The following is a 12,336-nucleotide window of genomic DNA, read 5'->3' as shown; positions in this document are numbered from 1 at the left end:
GCCTTAGTATTTGAAGTTTTGTTGACCCAAAGTTTTTTTACATATCGGAGTCGGTAACATGTTTTTAACCAGAGATTTGTTATGTTTCTGAATGGTGCAGATTTATTTAAACATATTCTTTATTCTTATAAAGTTGAGTTGTTTAGGAATATTTTATACATTATTTCTGATGTTAAATTCTTTAAATATGGAATAAAAAATACGATTAAAATATATTTTTGGCTCATTCTTCAAATTAGTGGAAGCTGAATTACATACCAGATATCGGTTTTGTTAAAACCACGTGTGTTGCACACGATTAATATTATAATTGATTTCCACAAAGTTAATTAAGAAAAAGCAAAATGATTCTAGAATAGTCCTATTTACAAGTTGAAGCCAGTAAACCGATTGAGTGGAAACACTATTCTAGAATAGTCCTATTTACACGTTGTTAGTAAACCGATTGAGTGGAAGCACTATTCTAGAATAGTTCTATTTACATGTTGAAGTCAGTAAACCGATTGAGTGGAAACATCTATTTAATGGGGCGTTATCGGAAAAGAAATGTAAATGCGAAATATTGATTGATCGACATTTCAGGTGAGTGCGTTTGCAAAGAAAATGGATCAGGATGTATTGAGGGCGATTTCATTTATGCTTAGCCCAGAGACATGTCGGGAGAAGTGAAAAGTAATCCGAAGCCTCTGAATGAGTTTCTGAACATCACTAGGACTGGTTTACACTTGGAGCGCTGCATCCATCGGAAGAGAGATTGCCACTTGCTCGCTGTATTCATTGATATTACTCTTATTATGTTCAAATCATTTTCACCAAGGCTAAGTAAGGCTGCGGAGTGGAATACGCAGGGATCACGATATGACTACGAAGCTTGAATATAAATTCATAAAAGACTTGTAATTTTAACTTATCAGTATTTAGATGCTTAAATTGTTAAAAATCTGCCTTATGAAAAATAAAATACAAATTTAGAGTTAAAAATCAAATCAAAAATTTAAATGCGAACATTTGAAAAGTGACCAATATAAAGGTAATTGGTGGGGCTAATATTAAAAATAACAGCTGGCTGTGCCGTATTGTATTGCCGCGGCCCGGCCGGTTGTTTGCTGGCTTGTCGGTCGCTAGCGTTGCAGCGCTCTCGACTCTCTGCACCTGTAGCTGTCTGCTGTCTTCTGCTCTACTTTCTAAACAAGATCACACCGTCTTGTTACTAGATTAGTGCAGGAGAAGCCGTCTAATAAAGCTGGGTCTCTTATTGACCCACCTTAGATCGATCGGGCGACAAGTGACAAGAAACAAGTAGATAGTAGCACGTTTTCGTTCAAATGTTACTTCAGTTTTAATTACATCATCGTCCCTGAGATGGCTGCTCTGCGGTGAGTGGTCGAGGGGTCCCCCGCAGCCTTCAACAGCCCTCGGCCCTCTGCCTCTGCTTTCTGCCCTCTGCTTTGGGCTCTCTACTCGGAATGCAATTAAAAGATACTTTAGTCACCCACGGAAGAAGCAGCGGTGTAACAGAGCATCGATTAAAAGCACATTTTTCTAATTTGCAGTTCCCAAAAGAACATCAATTAAAATAGATAACAAAAAAATAAAATATAATCGAATATCGGCATGAACTTTCGTAACAAAAGTTAAGAAATTCTTCTTGAAAGACTGATTTTTATAGTAGTTCTAAATATACTTTTTTTTTCAAAAGTTGAGTTAGTATAATATAATGCAAAGAAAAACAACCTACGAGAGAAATCTGTTTAACATTAACTAGGTACGTAGCGTTATAATGATACTGTTTTGTAATTCCGGTCTTACCACTTACAATACAACATTGCGATTGTGGTAGAGATGATTACTGATTAGTGGTGGTCTAATGGCAAGATCAGGTTCATTGTTCAATTAAACCATTGAACACCAACGAAATACGATTATTAACCAATACATTCCATGGTAATTGCTGAACTAGAAAGTTATATTTTGAATTGCAATACGTTACAGGTATCTTCGAAATAGTTTTCAGGAGACATCTGAAACTATAAGTTAAGTTCAGTAGGTAGATATATAAAAATGCAGAAATAGAAAACTTTTAAGTCGACTGTATAGTACTCGTACATAGCAGCCAGGTGAATTTTTACGAAATAAAGTTAAATATTAAGTCAAAAGAGAGAATTTTCGCCTTTTTTTTACTTAACCTCACTAATTCAGCGGTCATCAGGATTTATTTAGTGTCGGGTTGAAACGTCAGTTGATACATCAACTATATTAAACTTTTACACAGAGTGAGCACTAGAGTAGAATAACGAGAGTTCAGTATGTCCACATGTCGAGCAGAAATAATGACTTTCACGAGATATCGACGCGCGGAATCCGTTTGTACAAACCTGGCAGGATTTAAGAAATCGACATGATTCTGAAAGCACGTAAATCACATAGTGATAAGTAAATAGTTCTAAGCATGACTGATTGTAGATTGTTAATGTATGCGGGTTCAAATGGTTGACTAAATGGGTAGAAAGTAGGCTCAGTGGTCGCCCGCAGCGCGCTTCCCGTTTTATACTCATAACTAGACATTACACTTCATTTCCTAATTATTACATTTTATACATATCGGTCACAAGCGTCACATAGCATGATCATGTTACCTACGGCTGTTTAAACTTTTATCGCATGTCACGTACGCGTTTAACCAACGCACATGTTACATTATTATAAGTCACAATCAAAATACCTAAAGTCCTGGTGTGCATACTAATTTTGGTGATGTGAAAGCGAAAATTTAAACATTAATTATTGAATGCAATCAATCAATCAATGGCCTTTACTATACGTGAGTGAAATTTATGAATAAAGTAATTACAGCAATTACTTCACTTTTAATTTAAGTATCCCGCCGGAATGCAAAGTGGGTCCTAAACGTATTTAACATATATATCTCATGGCGATGAGTTGGTCGTGTTGAGTGAATGAGTTGGTTGGTGCTCCCAGTGCGCAATGCCCAGTGCGCAGTGACGAGTGTGTCAGTGGGTCATGCCGTCGTAGCTCGTAGCAGCGTGCGTAGCGGCCGTAGCAGCCGGGCCCGCGGCTCGGCTCCTACCGCCTGCAGTGCACAGTACACGGTTACTAGTTTAGTAGTTACTAGTTGCCAGTCTGCCGCGGTCTCACGCCAGCGCCGCGCGCGCATCTCCCGACATGCCTACATTGCCCATTGCCTAGTTCTTCCGTGACCGCCGTTACTGATAAATTCTACCAATCCACCGGGAAAAACATTTGATCTTTTTATCGCAGCTGTCATTTAACTGTGATTAAAATTGCTGTTTCTTAATTTATTGCTTAGCTTCTATATTGGTTTCAGTGAAGTGAAATTGTGTTTTATGGTTTGAGTTTTTATGAAAAGTGTGTTTAATTGAGAATACCATCCTTTTCAGGAATCAGGACGACAACATTGATTGACAGCAGGATGAAACGAATGAAGTATCTCATCGCAGCCTTTGTGATTTTATTGTTACAGGTGAGCTGAAATATTTAAAAAAATCTTTTCATTCATAAAAATAAGATAAAGATTTTCATAATTGATGTTCAGAAAATATAAAAGTTTTATTGCAGGAAATAAACATAAAAATATTGATATTTTTTCTAAATTCCCACTAATACAAAATAAATATAATGATTTAAATTTGACGCACTTTAAAAATGATATCTTAAGGGATAGGCATTAGGTTTGTACTACCTGTTCTTTGATAATTGTTTGATATGTATAAGGATGTTCCATTCAATGATCCTTGTAAAATGATTTAAACAACTGTCAACCATGCCATTTCAGTGCGATTTGAATAAAAACCACATACACAAAACAAGTTTGATTTATATCTGCTAGTACAGTCCGTTATTGCAAAACTCGACATGAACCGACTCTGTTGGATTGCGCAATGTCTTCGTGGGACGTTTGGGACTTCCTTTTCACCCAGTTCGCCATTTCTCTTAGTCCTCTTCAACCACACTACGAGATCTAAGTATGTTAATAAATTACCTAAAAGTTTCTGCATTAACCTTTCACCGCTCGTTGAAATATCTTCCTTAGATATCTGCGGAAGAATAAAAAAAATACTAGTCGACCAACATAAATACTTCTAAATGCATTCTGATTGTAATCTCAAGGTATTCTTAGTATTCATGGATTCGGAATAAAAAAAAACATAATTTTTGATATTAACAATTAATATATATAGAGCGAGAAGGTTACCTACCTCAATTTAACTAATTCAGTCCATTTAAATAGAAAAAAACAATAAAAATATTTTTTATTGTATTTCTTCTGCAAAAAAACGTCTCATTATTTTACAGAGGAAGAAAATGATATAATATACGACAAGCATTTATTTTTAATTACAGTTGAAGTAAATATTATTTTACAATAGAGCTTTTAATAAACTGATTGGAAAGTGATACTGTTATACTTCTTTTATCATAATAATAATAATAATGCATTTATAAGTATATTTTCAATTATACATATTATTCATAACATCGGAAAATATCTAATAAAAGTGTAAAGTGCGTACGTACCCAGTACCCACAGTAATACATCTTAATTGTTACGATATATATTAATGTGTCAAGTGCCTGCGTACCCAGTACCTACCCACAATAGGACAACTTAATCGTTACGATGTAAATTAATGATGACGTTTTATATTGGAAAATAAACGTTACAATAAAATAAAGGTCGGGTTGCTGGCATTGAAATTGAAAACTAAAAGAAAAAAAATTGGAAAGTGGCGACGTTGGCGAAACTCAAACGCAATAATTACTTCGTGTAAATCAGAATTTAAATGCAATAATTACTTCGTGTAAATCAGAATTGTTTTGAATATTCCTATTGGCGTCACAAACACACGTCTCTTCATCGGGAAAATGCATATTAGATACAATATGTTCACTAAAATAGCTTTAGGTACCTGTAGTAATTTTTGTAAAATCAATAAAATTTTTTTGGAACAAAATTAGTTCACATTATTTCTCTCTCAACATGCAAGTATTTTTATTCAAATGATGAGACTGATTATTTGATGATAAGACTGATTATTTGATGATTAGACTTATTATTTGATGATTAGACTGATTATTTGATGATTAGACTGATTATTTGATGATTAGATTAGATTTTAATGTTAAAATTGTCAGTATGTTGTATAAGAAAAAAACAGAAAACTATTGAGGGTCATTGTTATGTGGATTTTTGTTACATTTATGTGATAAACTTCGGTATTTTCATAAAAGTCTAATAGTATTTCTGTAACGACATAGCCCAAGTTCAGCAATCTTATTTGTTTGGCAAATTGGCACCTAAAGCCACCGAATAGATAATACACAATAGATTTAAATGCATAAAAATGTCGCCACTCACAATATATGTTGATTCTAGCTCCTTTAGCACAAGATCTGTCTCTCTTACACTTGCCTGACATCTTATATCGCAATCCCGTTTGAATTTCATAATGATGATGAAACACAGTTTTGTATAAGAAATTTAAGGCCCGATTGGCCATATTTTTGGAACACGATTCGCATTTCTTGTGTTCTTCTTCATTCTATGCGTAAAGCTACAAGTACAATTACTGGGCCCAATTAGCCTACATGCTCTACTTCACCAACTAGTGAATTATTCTAGGTTATTATTTTTAGACAAACGTGTGTCTAGTTTGAGAAAATACTACGCGCAAGGTTTCGGAAATGGCTGCCTGGGGGGCTGATTTAGTTCAGTTTTTAATTAAGTACTGATGCATTCTTCATACCGGATGAGCCTATTTATGAACGCCTTTTTTGATAAACTTAGGATGTATTTAAAAACGGAAACTCTGATTCTCAATGTATTTGGAGAAAAACCCTACTTCATTTGGGCTCCCATGGTCTAAGGAACGTACACCCACACGGTAATGCGCACATACGTTACGGCCATTAGACTTTGTAAATGAGAACTTTATTTTCAAGGTGTACATTTAATGTTTATTTAACATAGTAAGGGTTAGAACACAGACAAAGAAATTTGTCCTGAACTAACAATATTTGTTTTGCGTTTGTTACAAGTGGTATATTTTATTCAGGATAAATTATCTCCCAACATATGAATGGCCTTTTTGGTAGTAAACACGAGCTGCGCTTTTGTATTTATGCAACGTTTTTGAAGCTGATGGCAACAACGGTACATAGAAATAATAATAAAATGTGGATCTCCGGAAAAGTAACATGCATAAATAATTACATCCAACGAAACTGCTGTTAAATTGGTTTGTGTCAAACAAAGAAGCACGAAGTTAAATGGAATACAAAACTCTCTTGTCTCTTGCAATTTAAAATACCGCAGACTTTCTCAGAATTCCGACAAAAAATTCAGCTGGTTTATTATTTCGTCACGGGTTGAGCGAAATTGAAAGGAAAAGTTTCACTCATTGTTATAATAAAGGTGACTAAAAAGTCACCCAATGATAGACCTTTTTAATACTTTCCATTTCACCATTTGCCCCCCTAGTGAAGGTAAATGCAGTTTCTGTTGATTGAGGTTTGGAATGATGAAGGGAAAATAATTTAAATTTGTAAATCTGCTTGAGTTGCTACCAATAGAGTGTGTATTCAATTCAATGAGGAGAAACGATTGGTAATTATTTAACATATCGGTTTCATTGTAAATCTGCTTGAGTTGCTACCAATAGAGTGTGTATTCAATTCAATGAGAAGAAACGATTGGTAATTATTTAACATATCGGTTTCATTGTAAATCTTCTTGAGTTGCTACCAATAGAGTGTGTATTCAATTCAATGAGGAGAAACGATTAGTAATTATTTAACATATCGGTTTCATTGTAAATCTGCTTGAGTTGCTACCAATAGAGTGTGTATTCAATTCAATGAGAAGAAACGATTGGTAATTATTTAACATATCGGTTTCATTGTAAATCTTCTTGAGTTGCTACCAATAGAGTGTGTATTCAATTCAATGAGGAGAAACGATTAATAATTATTTAACATATCGGTTTCATTGTAAATCTGCTTGAGTTGCTACCAATAGAGTGTGTATTCAATTCAATGAGTAGAAACGATTGGTAATTATTTAACATTTCGGTTTCATTGTAAATCTGCTTGAGTTTCTACCAATAGAGTGTGTATTCAATTCAATGAGAAGAAACGATTGGTAATTATTTAACATATCGGTTTCATTGTAAATCTACTTGAGTTGCTACCAATAGAGTGTGTATACAATTCAATGAGGAGAAACGATTAGTAATTATTTAACATATCGGTTTCATTGTAAATCTGCTTGAGTTGCTACCAATAGAGTGTGTATTCAATTCAATGAAAAGAAACGATTGGTAATTATTTAACATTTCGGTTTCATTATAAATCTGCTTGAGTTGCTACCAATAGAGTTTTTCATTATTTGATATTATTTATTTTATTACCAATTATTTCCCTTGTTTATTTTTGCACTGTGTTATGCAAGTGGAAGTTAATAATAATTTTGATTCCTCCCGTCCCAAAATGTGTATTCAATTCAATGAGGAGAAACGATTGGTAATTATTTAACATATCGGTTTCATTGTAAATCTGCTTGAGTTGCTACCAATAGAGTGTGTATTCAATTCAATGAGGAGAAACGACTGGTAATTATTTAACATATCGGTTTCATTGTAGAACTCACCACAGTCACATTATTAATAATGGTCGGGTTTTATGGAGATTATCGATGAAAAAAGTCGACATTAGATACCAAAAGCCAGCTGGCGTTGGTCTCGAGATAATCTCGCAAACATCTCGCACTACGGCTACACTCATCAAAATAATTACAATTTAAAATTTAACACACTTTCACACAAAAAATAATTACACACTTTTCTTTCCAACATCTCTTCAAACATTTAAATGCCTTGTCCCCAATATTAAATAAGGAAAGGACCCTTCAATGATTTTCATTGATCAGAAACAGTTAAAAAATGACGATAGTATTCCAGGAATACGGAAATAACATTAAAAGCGACGCGAGTAGATAGTTGATGGTGAAATAGTGAGCACGTACGGATATGTTAGTCGATACGTAATATTACAAGAGCCCGTAATAAGGTATAAGCGCCCCCCCTCTGTCGGCTACCAGGATGCGGCGGTAGAAAGTGAAATGATATCCGGATGCCTTCAGGCCGGCTGAGGGAAGTGGGTCACCGAGCCGAGCGGTTTCAATACGTACAGACTATACACACTAAAGAAAGCAGGGGCATCACACTCGGTACAACTGAACAGGTGGTCGAGCTGCCAATTACCCAACTGCCGCACAATTTCTTATCGTCTCTTTTGTTTTTTTTAATGGGTTTTATGGGTATCTAAGTTTCAATTATGTTGAAATATTATTAATGACTAGCGCAGACCCGTGAAAAATCACGGGATATAATATATAATTGTATTATTTATAAAGCTGAAAGTTAATGCTAGTAATACTGATAAGAATATGGAAAATTTCTGCAAAATGATTTAGAAATAATATCCAAGAAAACTTATTAAAGACGCAATAACACTTTTCGTGAATATTTTATTGATCTTTTATTTAATGTTTTATCTTGATGTAATTTATTGGAAATTATGTCGAAATTATTGACACATCAAATCCAATTCTTGACACATCAAACTCAATTCTTGGCATATCAAACACAATTCTTGACACATCAGACCCAATTTCGAAAATGATAATTAAAATCTCTACAGGTTTATTATTATTTTATCACTTGTTTGAATTCTCGATACAAATTAGTTCCAATTTTGAAAATGATGCTTAAGTTCAAAACAAATCTGAGTTCATCAAACCAGAGTTACAATCACAGAAATAAAACCAAAATCAGTATTTTTGAACTTAATTGAATAAATTGGCACTAAAATAATATTTCTTGTAAAATCGTTAGTGGTAAAACTCGTGTGAAGATAATCAAATATACGAGTATAATGGAAATTATTTTCTACTTTTAGAAATTATATCATACGTATGTAGCAAAATGATTGTCGTAAATTCTTAGATGGTAAAATAGTTAATACTAACCAATGCAAATATTTTCCCGCATTTCAAAAATAAAAATCCACCAGGTTTTGGTTATTAGCTGGCTAATTAAAAATAACCTATCGAGCACGGAGTACTTGCAGTAATAAATTAATAACGGTACACCAACAGATTGACAGGTCGACAGATCGATATTTATTTTGGGGATAAAGGGGAAGATGCAGCCATGAGTCAGTTCTCTTTTATTTACCCACACCTGCGTGAGTAAAATAAATACATTTCACTAACAAATATTAGTTGTTCCTGAAAATATTAAAGTAAAATTAATAATTTTAAATTATTAAACTCAATTAACGATTTTTGAAACATTTAATGTTATAGTGATAAATAATTAGTGACATTAAAATACATTAAAGAGGTAATGCAACGACGGCCTAACTAAATCCGTGCAGTTAAAAAATCATAAACTAAATAAGTTGTATTTTGATTGATTGAACAAATATTCTGTCTCATACTAAACAAAAACATACATCCTAAACAAAAAATCATCTAAAAATCCACCAAGTTTAATATATTACTATCCAATTATTTTTTAACAACCTCGGCGAAAAGTTTTGTCGGCGCCTAAATGTATAAAGTTGGCAATCTGCAAAGCACGTAGCCACAAATATCTTTTTATTCATTATATGATATTATTTATTTTATTACCAATTACTGTGTTATGCAAGTGAAGTTTATAATAATTTTGATTCCTCCCGTCCCAAAATGTATATTCTTATATTTAAAAAAAATTGCATTGTATGTAAAAGCCCTATCGGGCGTTTAAATGAAATAGATGAAAACATTAAAGAAAACTTTTAAAATTATGAAAATGATTTGCAGATAGATCTTCTCACAACGATTGAATTGAGAATGATTTTAACCAGAAAATACGTTTGATTTCAGGAAGCGCGATGCGACGCTCCTCTTGTGGAGTCGTCGGCCCTACCTCTGGAGCACCGCGCCGGGGGCCCTTATCCAGTGGGGCCCGCTTCGCCGCCCGGCGGAGCCCTGACTTCTCGCGCTGACGACCCCTGGCCTCTCGCGTCTCCCGACAGCCCGCAGATCAAGCATCTGCAGGTGCAGTGCGAAAAGACACACATGCGAGTTAACATCGAATTCGATAGACCCTTTTACGGAATGATTTTCTCTAAGGGCTTCTACAGCGACCCCCACTGCGTCCATTTGAAGCCGGGCACCGGCCACCTGAGCGCCACTTTCGAGATCTTCCTCAACAGCTGCGGCATGTCCAGCTCGGCCAACCACAACGCCGCGGCCTACGGTAGTCCCGCGCCTAGCGGCAGCTACGTGGAGAATACCATCATCATCCAGTATGACCCTTACGTGCAGGAAGTGTGGGATCAGGCCCGCAAGCTCAGGTGCACGTGGTACGACTTCTACGAAAAGGCTGTGACGTTTCGACCATTTCAAGTCGACATGCTCCATGCGGTCACGGCGAACTTCCTCGGGGACAACTTGCAGTGCTGGATGCAAATACAGGTTGGAAAGGGACCTTGGGCCTCCGAAGTGTCCGGCATTGTCAAAATTGGACAAACCATGACAATGGTTTTAGCAATCAAGGATGACGAAAATAAATTCGATATGTTAGTACGTAATTGCGTTGCTCATGACGGCAAGAGAGCGCCCATACAACTGGTAGATCAATATGGTTGCGTTGTGAGACCTAAAATTATGAGCAGATTCCAGAAAATAAAGAATTTTGGTCCATCCGCATCTGTAGTATCGTTTGCTTATTTCCAAGCTTTCAAGTTCCCAGATTCTATGAATGTCCACTTCCAATGCGTCATTCAAGTCTGTAGGTATAACTGCCCCGAACCCAAGTGCGCAGGTCACGGACACGGTTTAACTTCGGAGTACGGAGTTCCTTTACTGGGTGGAAACAGTCTGGGAGGAGGCGAGTACGGCCCCCCTCACTCCGAGTACGGGGCTCCTCCGTCCCTACCCCATTCCGACTACGGAGTCCCACCGGCATTCCCAGACCCGCGCCATCCTGCCGACGCCTCGGGGGCTTTCTCGGAGAACCGAGAAGACAAAGTGCCACCTCCACAAGCGCAGGTCTCCACCTCGACATCTAACGCTCCGAGCCTTTCTTCACCGAAGCCTTCCTCCAACAACCACGACGAAGTGAACATTCCTCCTCCGCCACCACCGGGTAGATTCCGTTACAACACTGTCAAGAGGAAGAGCGGAATCGCAGATGAGTCCGAAGTAAATCTCGCTTCCTTGGGTGGAAGACCCAGATCAGCAGATGATCTCCCAGACCAACTGAGAGGAGCCCGCAGGAGAAGAAATCCGGATACTGCCGAGTTTGTCGTTTCCAGGATATATAAACGGGAGGCCCAAGAGATGACAGATGTCAACACGAGCAGAATAATTCAAGTAGTCGCCCCCGGAGATGTAAACTTCGCCCTGAACAACGCGGCTGGTAATGAGACAGTGATTGTTCAGTCAGCGCGAGAAGCCGATCCAGAAACCATCTGCATGTCCTTGCCCAGCTTCGTCGCTGGACTGGTGATGCTGCTTCTGGTGCTGGTGGTGGCTTCCTTGGTGGCCGCCTTCCTGTTGGTGCGTGTGCGCGCCGTGGACCGCAAGACTGCCAGCGCTGCCTTCGTGGGGGCGGCCTATGACAACGCGGAATTCGTGAAGGTGGCCAACTAACCTACAGATAAGCCATCAGTGATCCTGCTGTGTTATCAAATAAACATTATTTATGTAAAAGTTCGTTAAAAATGTGAAGAAGACTTTTAAGGATCCAAAGATCGTCGGGTGTAAGAATAAGCAAATCACCGCCAATCAACGTCCTTCGTCACGTCTCCCGCCCGATGGGTGAATAATCCTCGTCCCTTCCAGCACTCCTTCACCTCTCCCCTCCCCTCGTGCTCCACAATCCCCTCCACGCCCCACCAGCGCCTCCTCCCAAAGAACCATAACCGTTTTCAACTTCGGCCGTGACTCTAAAGCGATTTTTAATACAATTTCGCTTTTTTGTCACAGTCGAAGTTAATAAACTAACCAATTCTATTTATTATTTAGGTTTTTAAATATTTTTAGTATTATTTATTATTTCTAAATTAATGTGAAAGCGATTATGAAAAACCTCAAATGACATTTAGACAAAACACTAACGACACGTTTAAAATATTAAGTACCCAATGTAAACCTACGTATCCAAAAAGGATGCACATGTGTTTATATAGAGACCAGTTTTTCTTTATTATTTTCAGAAAGAAATCATGTAAATAATAGGTATG

General features: G+C 36.8%; 1 protein-coding gene across 1 annotated transcript; it reads left to right on the top strand.

Moving 5' to 3' along the window:
• The first annotated feature begins 3,451 nt into the window (after positions 1-3,451).
• On the top strand, positions 3,452-11,989 carry dyl (transmembrane protein dusky-like). The gene is made up of 2 exons (XM_089650809.1): positions 3,452-3,502; positions 9,971-11,989. The coding sequence occupies exons 1-2, from the start codon at positions 3,452-3,454 to the stop codon at positions 11,741-11,743; spliced, it is 1,824 nt and encodes a 607-aa protein (XP_089506935.1). The 3' UTR covers positions 11,744-11,989.
• Positions 11,990-12,336: the final 347 nt, after the last annotated feature.

The sequence above is a fragment of the Hesperophylax consimilis genome, chromosome 3, assembly GCF_061612785.1.
Source record: "Hesperophylax consimilis isolate HC1 chromosome 3, BYU_Hcon_1.0, whole genome shotgun sequence".
NCBI lineage: Eukaryota > Metazoa > Arthropoda > Insecta > Trichoptera > Limnephilidae > Hesperophylax > Hesperophylax consimilis.
This window is presented reverse-complemented; position numbering and strand designations above follow the sequence as displayed.